This window comes from Tupaia chinensis, unplaced genomic scaffold, assembly GCF_000334495.1.
Source record: "Tupaia chinensis unplaced genomic scaffold, TupChi_1.0 Scaffold000146_1, whole genome shotgun sequence".
Lineage (NCBI taxonomy): Eukaryota > Metazoa > Chordata > Mammalia > Scandentia > Tupaiidae > Tupaia > Tupaia belangeri.
In genome coordinates this window covers 17,489,683-17,512,708 of record NW_006159616.1, presented here as the reverse complement: position 1 = coordinate 17,512,708, position 23,026 = coordinate 17,489,683, and the positions used below count along the sequence as shown (strand labels likewise).

At 43.4% G+C, this 23,026-nt stretch overlaps 1 protein-coding gene across 1 annotated transcript in view; it reads right to left on the bottom strand.

Moving 5' to 3' along the window:
• Positions 1–23,026, bottom strand: part of NOL9 (nucleolar protein 9) — a gene marked incomplete in the record, with an annotated part of 36,089 nt that overhangs the window by 2,159 nt on the left and 10,904 nt on the right. The window contains 5 exon segments of the mRNA XM_014586599.2: positions 2,235–2,412; positions 7,971–8,082; positions 8,478–8,775; positions 9,756–9,917; positions 21,716–21,813. Of these exon segments, the coding sequence (XP_014442085.1) occupies positions 2,235–2,412; positions 7,971–8,082; positions 8,478–8,775; positions 9,756–9,917; positions 21,716–21,813 (848 nt within the window).

Genomic DNA, 23,026 nt, shown 5'->3' with positions numbered 1-23,026 from the left:
ATTTTGCTACTTGGGGGTTAGTTAGTTCCAGTACCCTTACAAAATGCTACCCTGACCTTTCCTGACCTCAGTGAGCCATAGGGACAGCCATGATGAAGGAGCTGAGACCCACTCCCGCTGGCCCCAACGAGTCTGTTTCTCTGCGTGGGAAGCATCACGTCGATGTGATTATGCTGCACTCAGGTTACGCTGTTTTGTAATTTGCTTCAGGGTACACACGCTTGCAGGGGAGACACAGAAAGAGAGGCAGCGTGAACAAGCACCCCTCAGGAGGGTGCCATGCCACAATCCCTTCTCCTTCAGTCTCCTCTTTGGCCTTTGGGCATACGTGTACATGTGCCCGCTATATTTTTTTAAGCCACCAGGTCCAGGACTTGGACTATACACTTTGACATGTGGGATCCAGCCGCCTAAACCACTGACTAGCCCTCAGGTCACCCTTGATGACAGGGATGAATTTTTGAGTGGATTTTGTTTGTTTGTTTGATTTAGGGCATATGTGCTCACTGGAGAGAGAGATCACCCCCCAGTGGAGATGGCTACACCACAATCCTTTCTCTTCCAGCCTCCTCTCAGGATTTCGGGCACACATGCACACATGTCTGGCATAATTTTCAAGACATCTGGTCCAGGAATCACACTACAAAGCTGGACATGTGGGATCCAGCTGCCTTAACCTCCATATCACCTACTGGCCCTTGAGTAGAATTTTTTGTTTAAAGAATTCTTTTTAAATTTTATTTATTTATTTATTTTAATTTGACCACAGAGGGACAGAGAGAGAGAGAGAAAAAATGAGAAAGCAAGCCACTAGGTCCGGGACTCGAACTGCAGTTAGCCATGGGAGAGTCCAGTGCCTTTAACCACCACACTACCTGCTGGCCCCTCTTGAGTGCAATTTTAAGTGGAAGAGCAGAGATTACAGTTAGTAAGCTTTCACAGTAGCCCAGTTGGAAAGTGACGGTGAGAAGAGGAAGAACCATGGGACCAACAGTTAGTGTAATGGCTATGTTGCTGGACTCCCATGTAGTCAACTGCGGTTCAAGTCCTGGACCCGGCAGCTTAAACTCATGCCAGGCACGTGTGCGTGCATACCCAAGATCCCAAGAGGAGAATGGAGGAGAAGGGATTGTGGCATGGCCATCCCCCCTGGGGGGTGATTTCTCGCTTTCTGTCTCTTTGTCTCTGTCTTTCTGGTGAACGCACACACCCTATAGCAAAAAACCTCTCCCAAAAAAAAAAGAAAAAAAAAGAGGAGGAAGAACATGAAATATTTTGAAAAGATAAGCTACCAGATAGTAACACTGAATGTGCCCAGTTAAGGTCAGGGTAGCCAAGGAAGAAACAAGGGCTCTGACCTGAACATAAGAGAGAAATCTTTGAAGGCACAAGACAAAATCCTAGAGAATGGGGAGATGGGGAGATGGTGCAGGTTAGCAGGAGGGATTGGTGAAAGGACTATTAAGGCATTGGTTTGGGGCATATATCTAAGATGCCAGTGAGACACCCAAAAGATGTCCACTGGCAACATGGATTCAGAAGGCAGATGAGGGCCAGCAGCTAGCATGGTGGTTTAGATGTTGGACTAGCATGTCTACAGCCATACCACCCTGAATGTGCCCAATTTCCCCTGATCTTGGAAGCTAAGCAGGGTCGGTCGGGCCTGGTTAGTATTTGGATGGAAGATGTTGGATTCCCACATGGCTAACCACAGGTTGAGTCCCGGGCCCGGTGGCTTGAAAAATCACACCAGGCCCTTGTGTGTACATGCCCAAAATTTCAAGAGGAGAATGGAGAAAGCATTACGGTGTCATCATTCTCCCTGGGGAGTAATTTCTCACTTTCCCTGTATCTGTCTCTCTAATGAGCACATGTGCCCTACAACAGAAACCTAAATAAATAAGGAAGACAGATGCATGGATAGGCTGAAGGAATACTATGGGAACAGTCAGCCTAAAGGACTTAAAGTCCCAGCACAGGATAAGACAGTCTATGCGAAAAAGTAAGAGGGCCAGGGTGAGGCCCTTGGGATTCCTAGAGGCAGAGGAGCTGGCAGGAGAAGCAGAAGAAAAACCAGTTCCTTCCTGGCCTCTAGCCCTGTGGCTCACTGTGTAGGAGAGTGAACAGCTCTCTGATCATGCTAGCTAAGAGGTAGCTACCAGGCCAAGACCAGTCATCTACAGCTGAAGAAGGGACCTAGTGGGATTACAGATGTATTTTACTCTCATACTCACCAAACCCTAAACAATCGCAGATTGGAGTCTGGGCAAGCAGGATGGGCCCATTTGTGTATCCCTTGACGTCATCCAGGATCTTGCAAAGGCCAACCCAACTGGCATTCACAGCATACAGTATATGGGTAGGAGCAACATCGGCATGAGTAATCCGCAATGCAACGGCATTAAAAGGTACCTGAAAAACAAAAATAGATGCGCCTGCCTCTATCAATTTCTACTTCGAAAGAGTAATTTTAATTTCTTAAGTATTTATTTATTTAATTCCATTTGTTATTATTATTTTTTAATTTAACCAGAGAGAGACAGAGAGAGAGAGAGGGAAAGGGAGAAAGCAAGCCACCAGGTCCGGGACTTGAACCACAGTCAGCCATATGGGAAAGGAATCCAGCACCCTTAACCACCATGCCACCTGCTGGTCCAAGACTACTTTTAATTTTTAAAAGTTGACAAGCCAGCTATCTAAAGGTAGGTCTGGGGCCAGCAAGTGGCATGACGGTTAAAGGCATTGGACTCCCACACGGCCAACAACAGTTCAAGTCCCAGACCTGGTGGCTTGCTTTCTCACTTTCACTCTTTCTTCTCTTGCTCTCTCACTGTTCAAATTAAAATAAGTAAATAAATAAAAATAAAGTTAAATAAAATAATTTTTTACAAACACAAAAATAGAAACCAGCAGTTGGTGTAATGGCTATGTCGCTGGACTCCCATGTAGTCGACCACAGCTCGAGTTCTGGACCTGGTGCTTAAACTCATGCCGAGTGCGTGTGCATGTGTACTTATGATCCAGAGAGGAAAATATGGGGCCAGCCGGTGGCATGGTGTTTAAGGAGCTGGACATACCCACATGGTCTACCACAGTTCGAGTCCTAGACTTGGTGGCTTGCTCTCGCACTTTCCTTCTCTCAGTGTATCTGTCTTTCTCTGGTCAAGTTAAGATAAATGAATGAATAACTTAAAAAAAAAAACAAAAGAGAGAGAGAAAATAGAGAAGGGCTTGTGGAGTGCCTCCTGGAGGATGATTTCTCACTTTCTGTCTCTCTCTGTCTTTCTGGCAAGCACATGCGCCTATAGCAAAAACCTGTCAATAATAATAATAATAATGTAAAAACATAATAAAAAAGGGAACCAGCAGTTAACGTAATGGCTATGTCGCTGGACTCCCACGTAGTTGACCACGGTTCACATCCCGAACCCAGTGGCTTAAAACACGCCGGGCGCGTGTGCGTGTGTGCCCAAGATCCCGAGAGGAGAATGGAGGAGAAGGGATTGTGGCGTGGCCATCCCTCCTGGAGGATGATTTCTCACTTTCTGTCTCTCTGTCTCTCTCAGTCTGTCTGGCGAGCGCACACGCCCTATAGCAAAAAAACCTCTCAAAAAAAAATAATAAATAAAAAAAAATCAAAGCACTGAGAAAAGGGCTCTATTCATTTCCTAATGTAACACAGTGGATTAAGAAAAACGGATCATATTCATGGGACAAAAGATAAAATACCAAAATATTACTGTTTGGGTAATTACAATTTTTAAAAAAACTTTTTAAGGTTTTTGTTATAGGGTACATGTATTTGCTGAAGAGAAACAGAAAGAAGGAAAGTGAGAAATTATTCCCTCGGGGGGGAATGGCCACCATAATCCCTTCTCTTTCATTTTCCTGTCAGGATTTTGAGCATGCACGTGACGTGATATTCGAGATGATAGGCCCAGGATTCAGATGATCGTTGGCCATGTGGGAGTCCAGTGACTTAATCACCACAGCATCTGTTGGCCCCTGGGTAATCACAGATTTTTAAAGAAGAAAAGTATTTTGTTGGCTGGCTAAAAGGTAGCATGGAGGTTAAGGAGTGGCACACTCATGTACTACCAACAGCTGTTTGAGTCGAAGACCTGGTGGCTTGCTTTCTCACTTTCCCTCGCTTCTAGTGAATGAAAAAGAAAATTAATTTTTAATATTTAATTAATTAATCCTTTAGGAAAAAAAACAAAGAAAAGTGTTTTGTTATGCATATTATAGTAGTCCCCTCTTGTGTGGTTTCAGTTATCTCTGGTACCATGTGTTTTGAGACCAAATTGACATAATTTTTATTACTGTACATTGTTATAAACATTCTATTTTATTATTAGTCATCTTACTATTTATTGTTAGCTTAATCTCTTTTTTTTTTAGGCTTATGCTATATGGCACATGTACTCTCCAGAGAGACAGAGGGAAAGTGAGGATAAATCACCCCCCAGGGGGAATGGCCGCACCACAATCCCTTCTCCTTCATTCTCTGCTCACAATTTTGCACACATGCATACTCGCACCCAGCATGATTTTGAAGCCTCCAGTCTGGGACTTGAACCACAGCATCAACAATGTGGGATGCAGCTGCCTTAACCTCCATGCTACCTGCAGGCCTTTAGTTTAATCTCTTACTGTGACTAGTTTCTAATTTGAACTTGATCACAGATATGTCTGTATAGGGAAACACATATTACAGTTGTCCTTCAGTATTCAAGGATTGGTTGCAGGCCCTCTCCATTCTCACCCTGCCCATATACCAGTATCTGCAGATGCTCAAATCCCTTATAAAAAATGGCATACAAGGGACCAGCAGGTGGCATGGTGGTTAAGGCACTGGATACTCCCATATGGCTGACCACGGTTCGAGTCCTCAACCTGGTGGCTTCCTTTCTCACTTTCCCTCTCTCTCTGGTCAAATTAAAAGAATGAGTGAATAAAATTATTTTAAAAAATGGCATATGATTTGCATATAAATGGCATGTATTCTCCCAGGTACTTTAAACCATCTCTAGATTACTGTAACACCTAATGTAACATTAATGCCACATAATTTATTCTACTGTACTGTATATTAAGGGTATTTCTGAGCCAGGGCCAACAGGTGGCATGGAGCTTAAGGTGGCTGGATCTCATACAGACTGAATTCCAGACCCAAAAGCTTGAAAAATCACACTGGGTATGTGTGTATGCATGAGAGAATGAAGAAAGGATTGTGGTGTGACTATCCCACATGTAGAGTGCTTTCCACTTTCCTCAGTTCTGTCTGTCTCTCTCTCAAGCGAATGCATAAACCTTCTGAAAAATTATTATTTTTAGAGGTTTGCTATAGGGTGTGTGTCCTTGCCAGAGAGACAAGAGAAAGACAGAGAGACAGAAACCACATTTGAGAGAATCACCCCCAGGGAGAGGGTCAAACTGCAATTCCTTTTCCTACATTCTCCTCTCAGGATTTTGGGCATGCACACACACTCCCCCTGCTTCTGTTTCTCACTGCCAGGTCCAGGACTCAAACCACAGTCGGTCATGTGGGAGGTTGGCACCTTAACCATTATGCCACCTGTTGGCCCCATGGGAAATTATCAGGTTGCCAGAAAAGTCATGACGTATTTTTTCCTTGTTTTTCTATGCAAAAATGCATCATTACATCTCTGACAAACCAGTATTTTTTAAAAAGATTTATTTTATTTATTCATTCATTTATTTTAATTTGATCAGAGAGAGACACAGAGAGAGAGAGAGAGAGACAAAGAGGGAAAGTGAGAAAGCAAGCCACCAGATCCGGGACTCAAATTGTAGTCGGCCATGTGGGAGTGTCCAGCACCTTAACTGCCGTACCACCTGCTGGTCCCCAACCCAGTATTTTTAAACAATATTTTGTTAAGTCATTGGTTGAACTCAAGGATGAGGAACCCGTGAATGTGCAGGGCCACTACATACATAAGAGTTTGATACTATCTGAGGTTTCAGGCATCTATGGGAGGGGGTGTCTTGAAATGTACAAATAAAGGGAAATCACCACTTTAGACTTGAAAAATAAATGTGAAACAACAAAGGGCAGATTGAATTACTGGCAGGTAAGTTTTGAGTTCATTGATAGAGCATCTTGAAGCAAATAAATGGCCCTATAAACCCAAACTGCGTTAACAGACTGCCTTAGACCGTCTCAAAGAGGACTCAGAAGGCTGGAGCCCACCCACCAGCAAGCCTGGGAGATTAACATCCTTACTACCCGGGTATCACGACTTCTGTCTGTGTAACCTCAGGCCAAGAGCCTCCACCTGACTGTGCTGTTCTTGAACCTGTAAACAGAAACTGTAAGAGCACCTCCTTCACACGTTTGTCACAAAGTCACCAAGCTATGGGATCAGCGGATGATGTAATGATTAAGTCGCTGGACTCACTTTATTGACCGTGATTGGAGTCCCTGACTGGCAGCTTAAAACTTAAACTTGGGTGGGAACCAGCAGTTAGCGTAATGGCTATGTCACTGGACTCCCACATAGTCGACCATGGTTCACATCCCGGACCCGGTGGCTTAAAACTCATGCCGGGCGCGTGTGCGTGAGTGCCCAAGATCCCGAGAGGAGAATGGAGGAGATGGGATTGCGGCGTGAACATCCCCCTCTGGGGGGTGATTTCTTGCTTTCTGTCTCTATGTCTCTGTCTGTCTGGTGAGCACACGCGCCCTATAGCAAGAAAACCTCTCAAAAAAAACCCAAAAACTTAAACTTGGGCATGTGTGCCTGCCCAGATCCCAAGAGGAGAATGAGAGAAGGGACTGTAGAGTGGCCATTCCCCCAGGGGGTGATTTCTCACCTTCTGTCTCTCTGTCTTCTGGCAAGCGTACCTCCCTATAGCAAAAACCTCTCTTAAAAAAAAAAAAAAAGAGTCACTGAGCCATTCCACGTAATGCTCTAGCAGGGTGACTTGACAGCATAAATGCTCAAGACTAGATGGGTCACACAGCAAGAGTAGACTGGGTTCTGCAGGCAGGCTGCTTGGTCCCAAATCCCAGACCAAACTTTTACTATGCCACTCTGGACAAGCTAACTCAAAGTCTCTGGTCCTGGTTTTATCACCTGTAAAATGGGGGTGGGTAGAGGCCGGCAGGTGGCATGGTTGTTAAGGCACTGGACTCCCACAAGGCTGACTGCAGTTCGAGTCCCAGACCTGGCAGCTTGCTTTCTCACTCCTCACACTCCATCTCTAGTCGAATTAAAAAAATAATAATAAAATAATTATTTTTTAAAATAGGGAAAGTAGCAGAACCATTGTGAGTACAAGCGCTAACACAGCCTTAAGGGAGAATACAGCACACAGGGAGCACTCAGGAAATACTAGCTGCCGTTATTTTTATTCTTTTGTCATCCTGAATCCTAATGGTAATGGCTTTCCTCTCAGAACAATTCTTATTACCTTGGATTCCAAGTTGCAAATATCTGCTGTTAGAACCCACTTCTGACAGTAGTCACATAGAGCACTTTAAGAATGCTCTCTGCACTTGGTCTGGATATGAAGGCTGGCTGGATTCGTACAACCATTTTACAAGATCTGGCACTACCCCCATTCTACAGAGAAGAACCGCAGTCACAAAAAGCTAGTAAGCAGACGCGCTAGCGCTGCCCCTGGGACTAGGTGGAGCACTGTAACTGGCACGGAACCATATTCACACTCAGCACTGAGCCACGGTCAGGGGCACGGACCCTGCAGCTGGCCTGACGGGGCAGAATGCCAGCCCCACCACTTCCGCTCCGTCACGCTGCCTCTCTACACCTTCATTTCTCCATCTGTCAAACAGGGACACTTACAGAACTACGTCACAGCGTTATTCTGAATAAATGAACAAAGAGTAATAAAGCGGAGAGAAGACTGCCAAGTGCACAGGAGGCCGTAGAAATGCTTGCCAAGTAACCAAAATAAAAACAATTTCTCCCCCAAATTCGGATTACCTGATAGGGTGTCAGACCATGTAAAGGACTAAGTGGTTTTGGCACTGGAGGCTGCAGCTGGCTAAGGTAACCTAACACTGTCAGATCACGAAGAATTTTGTTAAATGAGGCTCTGAAAAGCAAATCAGAACAAGGTAAGTAGAGATGTATCCTTACATATCCACCTCCCACTCAGAAACTGATGTGACATTCGTCTCTACATAAAAGATACATTCACAAACTGCTGGACTTTGTCCTATTAAGATATTCCCCACCTTAACATTGCAGACCCTGCCTAGCTATTCCGGTACTAGGAAAACAGGACGCTTAAAGGACTCTCCTTTAAGCCAAAACAACCCGAGCTGGAGGCCACTTCTGGATATTTCCATTGGGAAAATAGCTGATTCTCCTTTGTAATGAATAATTCTGATAGATTTGGAAAATTTCAGAACTTACTCCTTTTAAGGAATTAAAAACAGAATGCCTCATTCAATTCATGGAAACACAATTTATCAAATTAATATTTACCTATTTCTTGAAGTTTTCCTGAATATGAATTCTGACTGAATGCTCATCAATTTATATCCAGTAAACACAACTGGACTCTCCTTTTCTTCATCAGCAAATTCAAACATATCTGCAAATTCTGCAAGCTCGAAACCACGGTTTCTTACTTTGGACTTGCTTTTTGTATACAAGCCATCCATACCATCTACATAGTCTGGGGTCAGGCTCGGCATGCAGCTCCTTTTGGGAGAGCTAAGTTGAACGACATGGCTGGGGGATAGCAGTCGAATCAGATCAATGAGCAGCAGAAGCCCTTGTTCTGTAAGAAAGGAAACAACAGGAGCAAAAAGAATGGATGAGAAACAACGAAGCGCTCCAGTGACAAGCAAGCACATTTATTCCGGAACAGGGAAGCAATGTGTAAGACTGTCTTATAAACCAGGCTTCAGGCCAGCTAGGGGCACGGTGGTTAAGTCACTGCTGATGCAACATGGTAGGCTGTGCAATTTGACTCCACAGCCTGAAAGACACATCAGATGGGGGCCAACAGGTGGCATAGTGGAGGAAGTGGGAGACTCCCATGCGGCTAACTACAGTGTAAGGCCTGGACCCAGCAACTTGAAACTCACCCCAGCACATGTGCACACATACCCAAAATGCCAAGGGGAGACTGGAGTAGAAGGAATTGCGGTGTAACTTTCCGCCCAAGGGGTTATTTCTTGCTTTCTATCTCTGTCTCTCCAGTGAGTGCATGTGTCCCATAGTAAAAATCTCTCAAAAAAAAAGAAAAGAAAAGAAAAGAAAAACACATCAGTTACACATGTGCATGCATGCCCAATAAAGGAGAGAAGGGATTGTGGTATGGTCACCTCTCTTGTGGGGAGTGCTTTCTCACTTTTCCTCTCTGTCTCTCTCCAGAGACTGCATGTGCTCTACAGTAAAAACAAAAACTGAAAAACAGGATTCGTGCTGGTCCTGTAGCACTCTAGTTAAATGCTGTGCATTAGGAGTCGGACTCTATGTGGTTAATCACAATCCAAATTCTCACCCTGGAGATTCGAAAAACACACTGGGCATGTGTGCATTCCCAAGCACTACAGGAGGGAGAAATGGAGGAAAAGACTGTGGCGTGACCATGTATTGTGGTGCATGGTCTCTCTCCATTTCTAGCTAGCGCACGTGCCCTCTGACAACTGGGAAAATAAATAAATTAATAAACTAGCTTCAACACAAAGCCTGAGAGTAGACAGCTATTCACTCTGCCAACCTTTCCTTGTAGACATGCACACTCAGGCTTACCTGACACCCAGCCCATTGTGTTGATGATAAGAGGAGACTCTTTCTTGTAAGAGCTGAACACATATTTTATTATCTCAATATAGTTTTCATAGCTGCTTCTACAAGAAGTTTTCCCATAATATACCATTTTCTGTGGTTTCCTTTGGTGCATGAAAGGTGGTCCTGAGAAGATAAAGTAATCAATCTATGACTATGACAAAGGTACTGGTGGTTTTGTTTCAGCCATCATCACACTTGACAAAGATTCCCAAGAAGCTGGAGACCATCATACCAATAGGAGTAGCTGGAATCCCACTTTCAGAAATCTACGCTTCCAACTTACTGTAAGGCCATGCATGCCTTTACAAACAGTTCACCCCAACTATATCCTAATGTGGCTATTCATTCAACATTTATGAGCACCTACTACTTCTGGGGCTTCTTTCACATACTTGGTATACATTTGTGAACAAAACAGGCAAATCCTCCCCAGTCTAATGGGACGTGTATTATAATGAAAGGGCAATTCATAAGCTCACAGCATCACTGATTGGAATCTCACTGCTCTAGGTACTTCACACCTAGTTTCTAATTCTCATAAAAACATTAAAGGTGGGACCAGCAGTTAGCATAATGGCTATGTCGCTGGACTCCCACGTAGTCGACTATGGTTCGAGTCCTGGACCCGGTGGCTTAAACTCACGCCAGGTGCATGTGCGTGCGTGCCCAAGATTCCGAGAGGAGAATGGAGAAGGGATTGAGGCATGGCCATCGCCCCTGGGGGCTGAGTTCTCGCTTTCTGTCTCTCTGTCTCTCTCTGTCTGTGTGGCGAGCGCATGTGCCCTATAGCAAAAAACCTCTAAAAAAAAAAACAAAAAACAAAAAACAAAAACTAAAGGTGGGGCCAGCAGGTGGCATAGTGGTTATGACACTGGACTCTGGGGCCGACAAGTGGCATGGTGGTTAAGGTCCCCCGGCGCCAGCCACAGTCCAAGTCCTGGACCTGGCAGCTTTCTTCCTCTCTTTCTCTCTCTCTCTGGTGAGCACACATGCTCTATAACAAACTTAAAAAAATAATAAATGAATAAATATAAATTAAAAAAAAGAAAAAAAGACACTGGACTCCTACACGGCCAACCATGGTTTGAGTCCCGAACCTGACAGCTTATTTTCTTCTCACTTTCCACTTCTCTCTGTTTATTCCTCTGGTGAGAAAATAAAAAAAATAATAGTAATTTTTAGAAAAGCTATGAGAGGGGCCAGTAGGTATGGTGGTTGAGGGTGCTGAACTCCCACAGGGCTGACCACAGTTCAAGTCCTGGACCTGGTAGCTTGATCTCTCACTTTCCCTCTTTCACTCTCTCTCTCACTCTGTCCCTCTGTGATCAAATTAAAATGAAATAAAATTAAATAAATAGTAATTCTAAAAAAAAGAGGAAAGTTTATGAGGTAGGAGGTTTTCATTTTTATCACCAGTTTTATACAGAAATAAATTGAGAAAGATATGAACTGGAACAAGGTCAGACAGTTAGTAAAAACCAAGTCTGGCTTGGACTAAGGAGGCCCAGCTGCAGATTCACACTCCTAACCATGATACAGGGGGTATACACGGGAAGGAAGGGAGGGAGGGAGGAAGGAAGGAAGGGAGGAAGGAAGGAAGGAAGTTGAATAAATAGTTATTAAAAAACAAAACAAAACAAAAGCCCAGGAGAATGGAGAAGGAATTGTGGTGTGGCCACCCCCACACCCCGTGGGGTGGTCTCTCACTGTCTCCTCTCCAGTGAGAGCATGCACCCAAATGCAAAAACCTTCAAAAAAAAAAAAAAAAAAGATAAACAAATCGAATAAAACTGCAGGATAAAAAAGTAACATACATAATCCAGCAGGTAGTGTGGTGGTTATGCTGCTGGACTCCCAGGTAGACGACTGAGGTCCGAGTCCTGGACCCAGTGGCTTAAACTTATGCCAGGCACATGTGCATGTGTGCCCAAGATCCTAAGAGGAGAATAGAGAAGAAGGGATTGTGGGGTGGCCATCCACTCTGGGGGGTGATTTCTTGCTTTTTGTCTCTCTCTCTCTGTCTTTCCGGGGAGTGCAAGTGCCCTATAGCGAAAACCTCTCCAAATAAAAAAGAAAAATAGTGCTAGGAAAAACTAGTTATTCATATCTCACATAATATACAAAATCAACCTAAAACAGACTGAAGAGTTAAATATAAGACTTGAACGTGTAAACCTACTAGAAGAAAACACTGGGGAAAAGGTCTACAGCACTGACCTAAGCAATGACCTCTTGGGCATGACTTGAAAGCACAAGTAACAAAGGCAAACCTAGACAAATTGGATGACATCAATCTAAAATGCTTCTGCACAGCAGGACACAATTTGCAAAGTGAAGACACAATGCAAATGACGGGAGGAAATATTTGTAAACCAGGTATTTGATGAGAGGCTACTATGCAAAACATGTAAGAGCTCAAACAATTCAATAGCAGGAAAACCAAATAACCCAATTTAAAAATGGACAAAAGAGGCCAGTCAGTGGCACAGTGGTTAAAGCAGCTGGACCTCACATGGCTGGATGTGTAGTTCAAGTCCTAAACCCAGTGGCTTAAAGAATATGCTGGGCACATGCCCAAAATCCTATAGCAGATTTAAAAAAAAGGGGGGGGGGAACACATTTGAACCAACTTCAAAACTTGCCAAAAATCTAGATTAATTAAAATAGCATGTTAACCGGTATTGGAACAGATATATGGACCAAAGGAAGAGATACAGAGCCCTGAAATAAAGACATGCATATACAAATGGTTTTTGAGAAGGGTGCCAAAACTACTCTGTGGAGAAAGGAGGTTTTTCAGCAAATGGTGCTAGGAAGAATAAAGTTTCTCATACCCTATACAAACACGAATTCAACATGGATCAAAGATCTATATTTTTGGGGCTAGTAGGTAGCATGGTGGTTAAGAGTGCTGGATTCCCATATGGGCTGACTGCAGTTCAAGCCCTAGACCTGGCAGCTTGCTTTCTCACTTTCCTTCACTCTCTCTTTGTCCCTCTGTGGTTAAATCAAAATAAATATATAAATAAAGTTAGATAAAATAACTTTAAAAAAAAAAATCTAAAATTTTGGGGTCCAGCAGGTGGCGTAGTGGTTAAGGTGCTGGACACTCTCACATGACTGACCAGGTTCAAGTCCTGGACCAAGTAGCTTGCTTTCTCACTTTCCCTCTCTCGTTCTGTGTGTGTGTGTGTGTGTCTCTCTCTTGTCAAATTAAAATAAATGAATGGATAAATAAAATTAAATAAAGTAAATCCTTAGGAAAAAAAACTAAAATTTTGGGACCAGCAGTTAATGTAAAGGCTATGTTGCTGGACTCCCACGTAGTCGACCACGGTTCGAGTCCTGGACCTGGTGGCTTAAATTCATGCTGGGCACATGGGCGTGTGTGCCCAAGATCATGAGAGGAGAATGGAGGAGAAGACATTGTGACGTGGCCATCCCCCAGGGGGCTGATTTCTCGCTTTCTGTCTCTCTCTCTCTCTCTTTCTGACAAGAGGACCTGGCAGCAAAACCTCTCAAAAAAAAAAAAACAAACAAACAAACAAAAAAAACCCTAACACTTTTAAAAAGAATGATTTATTTGATTCCATTCGTTATTACTATGTTTTTAATTTTGGCTAGACAGACACAGGGAGCAAGAGAGAAAAGGAAAGCGAGTAAGCAAACTGTCAGGTCCAGGACTCAAACTGTGGCCAGCCATGTGAGAATCCAGCACCTTTAACCACTACGCAACCTGCAGGCCTCCAAAAATCTAAATTTAAGAGGTAAAACTATAATCCTCTCAGAAGAAAACATTAGAGTACCAGTCCCACTGTGCAACAGTTAGGAAAGCTAGCTCCCACGTGGCTGGCCATGCATTAAATCCTGGTCCAGGGGTCTTGAGACATGTATACGTGCACACACCCAAAACCCTGAGAGTATGCAGAAGGAATGGAGGCATGACCATGCCCTATCAGGGGAGGGCTTTCTCCCTCGTTCTGTCTTTCTCTGGTGAATGCATATGCTCTTTTGCAATTAAAAAAAAAAGAGAGAGAGAAAATCTTCATGACACTGGATTTGACAAATGACACCAAAGGAGAGGTGACACCCCCCCCAAAAAAAAAACAAAACAAAGCAAAACAAAAAAACTGGGACTTCACCAAAATTAAAAAACTTGTTTGGCACAGCAAGTGATATAAGTGGCATGGTGATGAAGGTGCTAGATCCCACGTGGCTGACTGCATTTCAAGTCCAGGAACTGGGAGGATGAATACCACACCAGGTATATGTAAGTGCATACTCTGAGAGAACAGAGAAAAGACTGTGGTGTGGCCATGCCCCTGGGATGTGATTTCTCACTTTCCCCCTCTCTGACTCTTCCCAGTGAGTACACGCACCCTCTGGCAAAAATCTAAAAAAAGAAAATTAGTAACTTCTTGGCCTAATGATAAGCCATGTAGACTGGCTGATTACAGTTCAATCCCAGCCCTTGCAGCTTGAAAAACATGCACAAGACTAGCAGATGGCCTACTGGTTAGGTCGCAGGACTCCCATGTAGTTGGCTGCAGTTCGAGCCCCGGACCGGGTGGCTTGAAACTCATACCAGGTGCATGTGCATGTGTACCCAAAATCCTAAAAGGAGAATGGAAAAGGGACTCCTGTGTGGCCATCCCTACTGGGGGAGGGGGCGGGGGGGATGACTCACTTTATCTCTCTCTCTCTGGCAAGTATATATACTCTATAGCAAAAAACTCTCTCCAAAAAATGAAAAACATATGCTGGGCTTGTGTGTGCACGTGCCCAAAATTCCAAGAGGATAAAGATAAGGAGAAGAAAGGACTGCAACATGACTGCATCCCTCTGGGAGGCATTTTCTCCCTCTCTCCAACTCTCTTTTTGGCAAGCAAATGTGCCCTATGGCAATTAAAAGTTAAGAACTATCAAGGCTTGGGACCAGCAGTTAGCGTAATGGCTATGTCGCTGGACTCCCATGCAGTCGACCACAGTTTGAGTCCCGGGCCTGGTGGCTTAAACTCACAACGGGTGCATGTGCGTGCGTGCCCAAGATCCCGAGAAGAGAATGGAGGAGAAGGGATTGCGGCGTGGTCATCCCCCCTGGGGGGTGGTTTCTTGCTTTCTCTCTGTCTGGCGGGCGCACACGCCCTATAGCAAACACCTCTCAAAAAAAAAAAAAAGAAAAGAAAAGAACTATCAGGGCTGGCAGGTGGCATAGTGGCTGAAGGTGCTAGACTCCCACATGGGTGACTAGACTCCTACATGGGTAACCGTAGTTTGAGTACCAAATCTAGTGGTTTTTTTCACTTTCCTTCTCTCTTACTCTTTCCTTTTTTTAGAAAACAAACAAACAAAAAAACCCAACTTTATTTAATTTTATTTATTCATTTATTTTAATTTGACCAGAGAGAGACAAACAGACAGACAGACAGACAGACAGACAGACAGACACAAAACCCCCACACACCCCCACACACCCACACACACACCACACAAAGTGAGAAAGCAAGCCACCAGGTCCAGGACTCGAACCGTAGTTTAGTGTCCAGCACCTTAACCATTATGCAACCTGCCAGTCCCCTCTTTCACTGTCTTTCTCTACTCAAACTGGAAAGTAATAAAGTTAAATAATTTTTTGGGGGGGAGATTTTTTTTGCTATAGGGCACCTGCACTCGCCAGAGAGACAGAGAGAGACAGAGAGACAGAAAGCGAGAAATCACTGCCCAGGGGGGATGGCTACGCCACAATCCCTTCGCCTCTATTCTCCTCTCAGGATCTTGGGCATGCACACACACACGCCCGGCGTGAGTTTAAGCCACCAGGTCCGGGACTCGAACTGTGGTTGGCTACGTGGGAGTTCAGCGACATAGCCATTACACTAACTGCTGGTCCCGAGTTAAACAATTCTTTTTTTAAAAAAAAATAGGTAAGAACTATCAAGCAAGCAAAAATAAAGCCTACAAAATGAGAGAAAATATTTTCAAGTTATATAACCAATAAAAGATTAATATCTAGAATATATGAAGAACTACTACCATAGTACAGTGGTTAGGCACTATACTTGGGAAGCCAGATCCACATAGCCAACCACAGTCTGAGCCCTGTTCCTGGCAGCTTGAAAAAACACACCAGGAACAGGTGCATGTATGACCAAAATCCTGACAAAACGGAAAAATGAAGAAAAAGGATTGTGACATGACCACACCTCATTGAGGGTACTTTTTCTCTATGGCTCTTGCTGACAAACATAGGTACCTCTGAAAATAAAACAAAAAAAAACGGTACCAGCAGGTCGTGTAGAGGTTGATGCAGCTGGATCCAATACGGCCTACTGTGCAGTTCGAGTTCTGGACCTGGTGGCTTGAAAACCACATGAGGTGTGTGTGCACGCTAAAAATCCTGAGGGAAAAATGGAGGAGAAGGAAAGCCCCTTGGGGGCTAATTTCTCTCTCTCTCTCTCTGGTGAGTATATTCACTCTATTAACAAAACTAAAAAACAAAAAAAAGAACTCCTAAACAACAAGAATGTATAACCCCAATTTAAAAAGCAGCAATAGTTAAGTACATGAATAGACACATCTCCAAATTTTATATATAAGTGACTAATAAATAAAATTATATATAAATTGCCGCTTTAGTCATTATGGAAATGTAAAATCAAAGCCAAAATGAAATATTGCTTTATGCCTACAAATATAAACAAATTCAGGGCCAGCCCCATGACCTAGTAATTAAAGCAGTAGGATCCGACCAAGCAGTACAAATACTGGCCACAGTGGCTTGAAAAAGACTCTGGGTGTGGGCATGCACGTGCCCCAGATCCAGACAAGATGGAGAAATGGAGGGGAAAGGAGCGTGGCGTGACTGAATCCTGTTGGGTGTGCTTTCTCCCTCTGCTTCTCTGTGCAAGCACATGCCATCAGGCCCCCCCAAAAAAGGACAGTCATGAGTCAGTTAAAAACAGGGATGTAGGGAACCAGCGGTTAGCGTAATGGCTATGTCGCTGGACTCCCACGTAGTCGACCACGGTTCGCGTCCTGGTCCCAGTGGCTTAAAACTTACGCCGGGCACGTGTGCGTGCATGCCCAAGATCCCGAGAGGTTAATGGAGGAGAAGAGATTGCAGCGTGACCATCCACCCTGGGGGGTGATTTCTCGCCTTCTGTCTCTATGTCGCTCTCTGTCTGTCTGGAAAGCGCAAGCGCCCTATAGCGAAAACCTCTAAAAAAAAAAAAAAAACAAAAAACAAAAAACAAAAAAAACAGGGATGTAGAGGCTAGCAGGTAGTGCAGTAGTTAATGGGCTGGACTCCCACATGGCTGACCATGTTCGAGTCCCAGACCTGGCATGAAAATCACTTGTGTGTGCATGCCCCCAAACCCAAGAAAATGGAAAAGGGACTACAGCACAGCCATCCACCCTGGGGAGTGATATCTCACTTTTCCTCTCACTGTCCCTCTCTGTCAAGAGCAAGTATCCTATAGCAAAAACTAAAAACAAACAAACAAACAAAAAAACGGATGCAGAGGAGAAGGGAGAAGGGACTGCGGCATGGCCATCCCCCCTGGCTTTCTGTCTCTGTCACTCTTTCTGGCGAGTATACTTAACAAACCACCCCATAGAAAAAACTCTCACAAAAAAAAAAAAAAAAAAAAAAAAAAAAAAAAAAAAAAAGACCCCACATGCCCCTGTATCTTTTTCTAGGACATTTTTGCGAGGCTGGCAGGTGGCATAGTGGTTAAGGGCGCTGGACTCCCACATGGCCGACCATAGTTCGAGTCCCAGAACTGGTGGCTTGCTTTCTCATTTTCCCTTTCTCTCTTTCAATCTCTCTGGCTCTGTCCCTCTCTGGTCAAATTAAATAAGTAAATAAAGTTAAATAAAATAATTCTAAAAAAAAAACAGACATTTTTGGGGCCAGCAGGTGGTGTGGTGGATAAGGGTGCTGGATTCCCACATGGCCAACCATGGTTCAAGTCCTGAACCTGGTGGCTTGCTTTCTCACTTTCCCTCCCTCCCTCCTTCCCTCCCTTCCCCCCCCAACTCTCATCAAATAAACAAAAAAATAACAATAACAAATGGAAATAAATAATTCATTTTTTTTTGGAGAGGTTTTCGCTGTAGGGCGCATGTGCTCGCCAGACAGAGACATAGAGACAGAAAGTGAGAAATCACACCCCAGGGGGGATGGTCACGCCGCAATCCCTCCTCCTCCATTCTCCTCTCAGGATCTTGGGCACGCACGCACACGCGCCTGCCGTGAGTTTTAAGCCACCTGGTCCAGGATGCAAACCGTGGTCGACTACGTGGGAGTCGAGTGACATAGCCATTACGCTAACTGCTGGTTCCCGAAATAAATAATTCTTAAAAAAAAAAAAAAAAAGACATTTTTGCCTAAGGATGTGTGCAATCGCTAGAGAGACAGACATAGATAGGAAAAGTGACAAAGTACCCCCGGGCTGATGGCCATGCTGCAAGCCCTTCTCTCAGGATCTTGGGCATATATGCACAGGATCCCAATGTGAGTTTTAAGCCACTGGGTCTGGGATTTGAACTGCGGTCAGCCAAATGGGAGTCTTAGCAACATAACCTCTACACGTTTGCTGGCCCCACTGCATGCCCCTAGTTAGGGCTGGCTGAGGAGGATGATGGCACAGTGAGACCTTATCAAAACAAACAAACAAACAAAAAACCCTACCTCTTTAAAAAAAACTGAACATGGAATCACCATATGACTCAGCAATTCTAGTCCTTGATATGTCTTAAAAGAACTGGAAGGCATAGACTTGAATGAAACTTATATACCTGTGTCCATAGCAGCAGTATTCACAATAGCCAAAATATGGGAACAACCCAGGTGGCTATAGACAGCCGAAATGGGTAAACAAAATGCAACACATATATACAATGGGATACTAAGCAGCTACAAAAATGAATTGTATGTCCTTAGGTTACAACACAGACAGATCTTGAAAACATGTTGAACAAAATAAACCAGACACACATACAAAGGACAAGTATTACAAGATTCCACTTAATATGAGACACCTAGAATAGGCACATTCATAGAGACAAAAAGCAGAAACGAGGTTACTAGAGGTTGTTGCATGGGGGTTAAGGGCGCCAAACTACCATATGGCCAACCCTGGTTCCAGTCCCGGACCTGGTGGCTTGCTTTCTCACTTTCCCCCTTTCTCGCTCTGTCCCTCTCTGGTCAAATTAAAAATATATAAAATTATTCCTGGGGCCAGTTGGTGTAATGGTTATGTTGGTGGGCTCCCACATAGCCCACAGCAATTCAAGTCCTGGATGCAGTGACTTAAAACACACCAGGAACGAGTTCGTGGGTGCCCAAGATCCCAAGAGGAGAATGAAAGAAGAGAGACTGCGATGTGGCCATCCACCTGGGGAGTAATTTCTTGCTTTCTATCTCTATGTCTCTGTCTGGCGAGTGCACATGCCTTAGAGTAAAAATCTCTCTAAAAAAAAAAAAATAGAAACCAGCAGGTGGCGTGGTGGTTAAGGTGCTGGACACTCCCACATGGCAGACCACGGTTTAAGTCCTGGACCTGGTGGCTGGTCTTCTCACTTTCCTCTCTCTCTCTGTATCTCTCTCTGGTCAAATTAAAATGAAGGAATGAATGAATAAATAAATCTTTAAAAATAAATAAATAAATAAATAAATACTAAAAAAAAAAAGTGGTGAGAGTTGTACAATATTGTAAATGTCTTTAGTGTCAATTAATTTTATATCTACATGTGATTAAAATGATATATATTGAGGCCAGCAGGTGTTATGGTAGTTAAGGTGCTGGACTCCCACAAGGTCGACCACAGTTTGAGTCTCAGACCTAGTGGCTTGCTTTCTCATCGCCCTCCCTTCCTCTTTCTGTATCTTTCTCTGGTCAAATAAAAATAAGTGAGTAAATAGGGGCTGGCAGATGGTGTGGTAGTTAAGAGTGCTAGACTCCTTCATGGCCAACTGTGGTTCAAGTCCTGGGCCTGGTGGCTTGCTTTCTCACTGTTCAATCTCTGTCCCTCTTTGGCCAAAAATAATACTATCGGGACCAGCAGTTAGTGTAATGGCTATGTCACTGGACTCCCATGTAGTCGACCACGGTTCGAGTTCCGGACCCGGTGGCTTAAAATTCATGCCAGGCACATTTGCGTATGTGCCCACCCAAGATCCCAAGAGGAGAATGGAGGAGAAGGGACTGCGGCATGGCCGTCCCCCCCGGGGGGGTGATTTCTTGCTTTATGTCTCTCTGTTTCTCTCTGTCTGGTGAGCACACGCACCCTATGGCAAAAACCTCTCCCAAAGAAAAGCAAAAATAATACTGTTAATAAAAACATTAAATAAATAAATAAATAAAGTTGAATAAAATAATTCTTTTTTTAAAAGCACACATTTTGGGGCAGGCAGGTGATGTGGTTAAAGGCACTGGATTCCCACATGGTCGACCGAAGAGTCCTGGACCAGACGGCTTGCTTTTTCCCATTCCCTTTTTCTCTCTCTGGTCAAATTAAAAATTAGTAACAAATGGAATTATATAAATAAATAAATAATTTTTTTTTAGCAGAAGTAAATGAGTAAATAAAAAAAATTAAATGATTTTTTTTTTAAAGGTGGTAGATTCCCACACAGTCGACCATAATCCAGTCCTGGACCTGGAGGTTGGAAAAATCACATTGGTTTCAGGCTAGCAGGTAGCAGGCAGTTAAGGTGCTAGACTCCCACATGGCTAACTGCAGTTCGAGTCCTTGACCTGGTGGCTTGAAAATCATGCCAGGTGCTTTTGCGTGCCCAAAAATCTCAGAAGAGTGAAGGAGAAGGAATTGAGGCCAGGGGTCATCCCCCAGGGGTGATTTCTTGTGTGTATATATATATATATATATATATATATATATATATATATATATATATATACACATACACAATTATAGTTTATCATTAATGAAAAAAAGCAATGTAGAATTCTGGGTTTCAGGGCTGAATTCTGAACCAGAAAAAGACATTAGTATAGTAACTGGTGAATTTAGGATAAAATCTGTAGATTGGTTAACAGTATCATATCAATGTTAATTTCCCAGTATAGACATTTGTAGAGTATTACATAAAAAATTATTATGGGGGGAAGAATATTTCTAATTTTATACAAGGTGATAGAAGTTCCATTTCCTAAAAGAGCAAAGTACCATAGTTTGTTTTTTGGAGGCTAGAGAAAGCATTATGAAAGGATCACCGGTTTGGCCAGTACGTTCACCTTTTGTTTCTTCCTTTTTAAAGGTTATTGCCTTAGGGTGCATGTGCTTGCCTGAGAGAGACACAGTTACAGAGGCTAAGTGAGAAATTACACCCCAAGGGGGATGACCATGCTGCAATTCCTCTCTTCCACTTCCTCTTGGAATTTTGGGCATGCACACACATGCACCTGATGAGATTTCCAAATTGCTTGGTCTAGAACTTAAACTGCCATCAACCATGTGGGAGTCCAGCACCTTAACCACTACATCACCTGCTGGCCCCCAGTGTATGTTCATGTTTAATATTTTATACTTTCATATTGTTTCGAGTTTTCTGTACAATTACTTTTGAATTTTATAAAACCAAGACATTTAAGAAACACACAGGGACAGCTCCATGGGCAAAGGTAACGCATTGCTAAGAGAAACAGGATCCCACATGGTGACCAAAGTTCGAATCACCTGCCAGGTCAGTTTGAAACACACGAGGCATGTGTTCAAGTGCCTGAGATCTGACAGGCTGGAGGATTAAAGAAAAGGAATCATGCTGTGACCAGACTTCACAAAGGGTACTCATAAGCCCCCATCCTATTCTCAACTGTGTACGTATGTGTTCAATCATGAAAAGAAGAAAAAAGTAAATAAATATAAAAAATAGAAAATAAATGTATAATACATACCCAGAACTGGTTCAGTAATATTTAATAAAGACACGCATCCAGGAGGAGTAAATTCTGTCTGTCCCAGATCACATTCCAAATAATCAACACAAGAAATACTGAAAATTAAAAAATAAATAAAATTTTAACTACTTTTACTCTGCAGAAATAATAACTCAGATGGTGAAGTATTTTATGCAAAACACAGGCATAAACTACCATATACAGCCTCTTAGGTAGAATGTTCCAAAGACGACAATCAGCATTAAAAAAAAAAGTAGGGGCAAGTGGCATAGTACTTAAGGCACTAGACTCCCACATGGCTGACCACAGTTCAAGTCCTGGATCCAGCAGCTTGAAACTCACGCCAGGCATGTGTCTAAGCACGTCCAAAATCCTGACAGAAAGGACTGCAGCATGGCCATCCCCCTGAAGGGTGATTTTTCAGTTTCTTTCTCTGTCTCTCTGAAGAGCACACCTATCCTAAAGCAAAAATCTTTCAAAAAATAAAATAAAATAAAGAGAAACATGACATAGGTATGGTTTGAGTGTCTGTAGCACAGAGACAAGTTGGTCTTTCCTAAAATTTTAACTTTATCTTTTTAAAATGTTATTCATTAATGTTATTATTATCTAATTTGAACAAAGAGAGACAGAGAGGGGCCAGCAGGTGGCATGGTAGTTAAGACACTGGACTCCCACATGGCCGACCATGGTTCAAGTCCCGGACCTGGCGGCTTGCATGCTCGCTCTCTCTCTCTCTCTCTCTCTTCCTCTCTGGTCAAATTAAAATAAGTAAATAAATAAAGTAAAATAAAATAATTCTTAAAAAAAAAAAAGAGAGAGAGAGAGAGAGATAGAGAAAGAGAGAGAGAGGGAGAGCAAGCCACCAGGCCCAGGACACAAACTGTGATTGCCCGTGTGGGAGTCCAGTGCCTTAACAATCACGCTACCTGCCAGACCCCCTAAAATTTTACCTTTAAAACACAACAGGGCTGGCAGATGGTATGGCGGCTAAAAGGTGCTGGATTTGCACAAGGCCAACCATGGTTGGAGTCCTGGACCTGACGGCTTGCTTTCTTGCCTTCCCTTGCTCTCTCACTCTGTCTCTCTTTGGTCAAATAATAATAATAATAATAATAATAATAACAACAATAACAACAACAACATCAAATAGAATTAAATAAATAAATGATTCTTTTTTTGGAGAGATTTTCACTATAGGGCGTGTGCGCTCACCAGACAGACAGAGAGAGACATAGAGACAGAAAGTGAGAAATCACCCCCCAGGGGGGATGGTCACGCCGCAATCCCTTCTCCTCCATTCTCCTC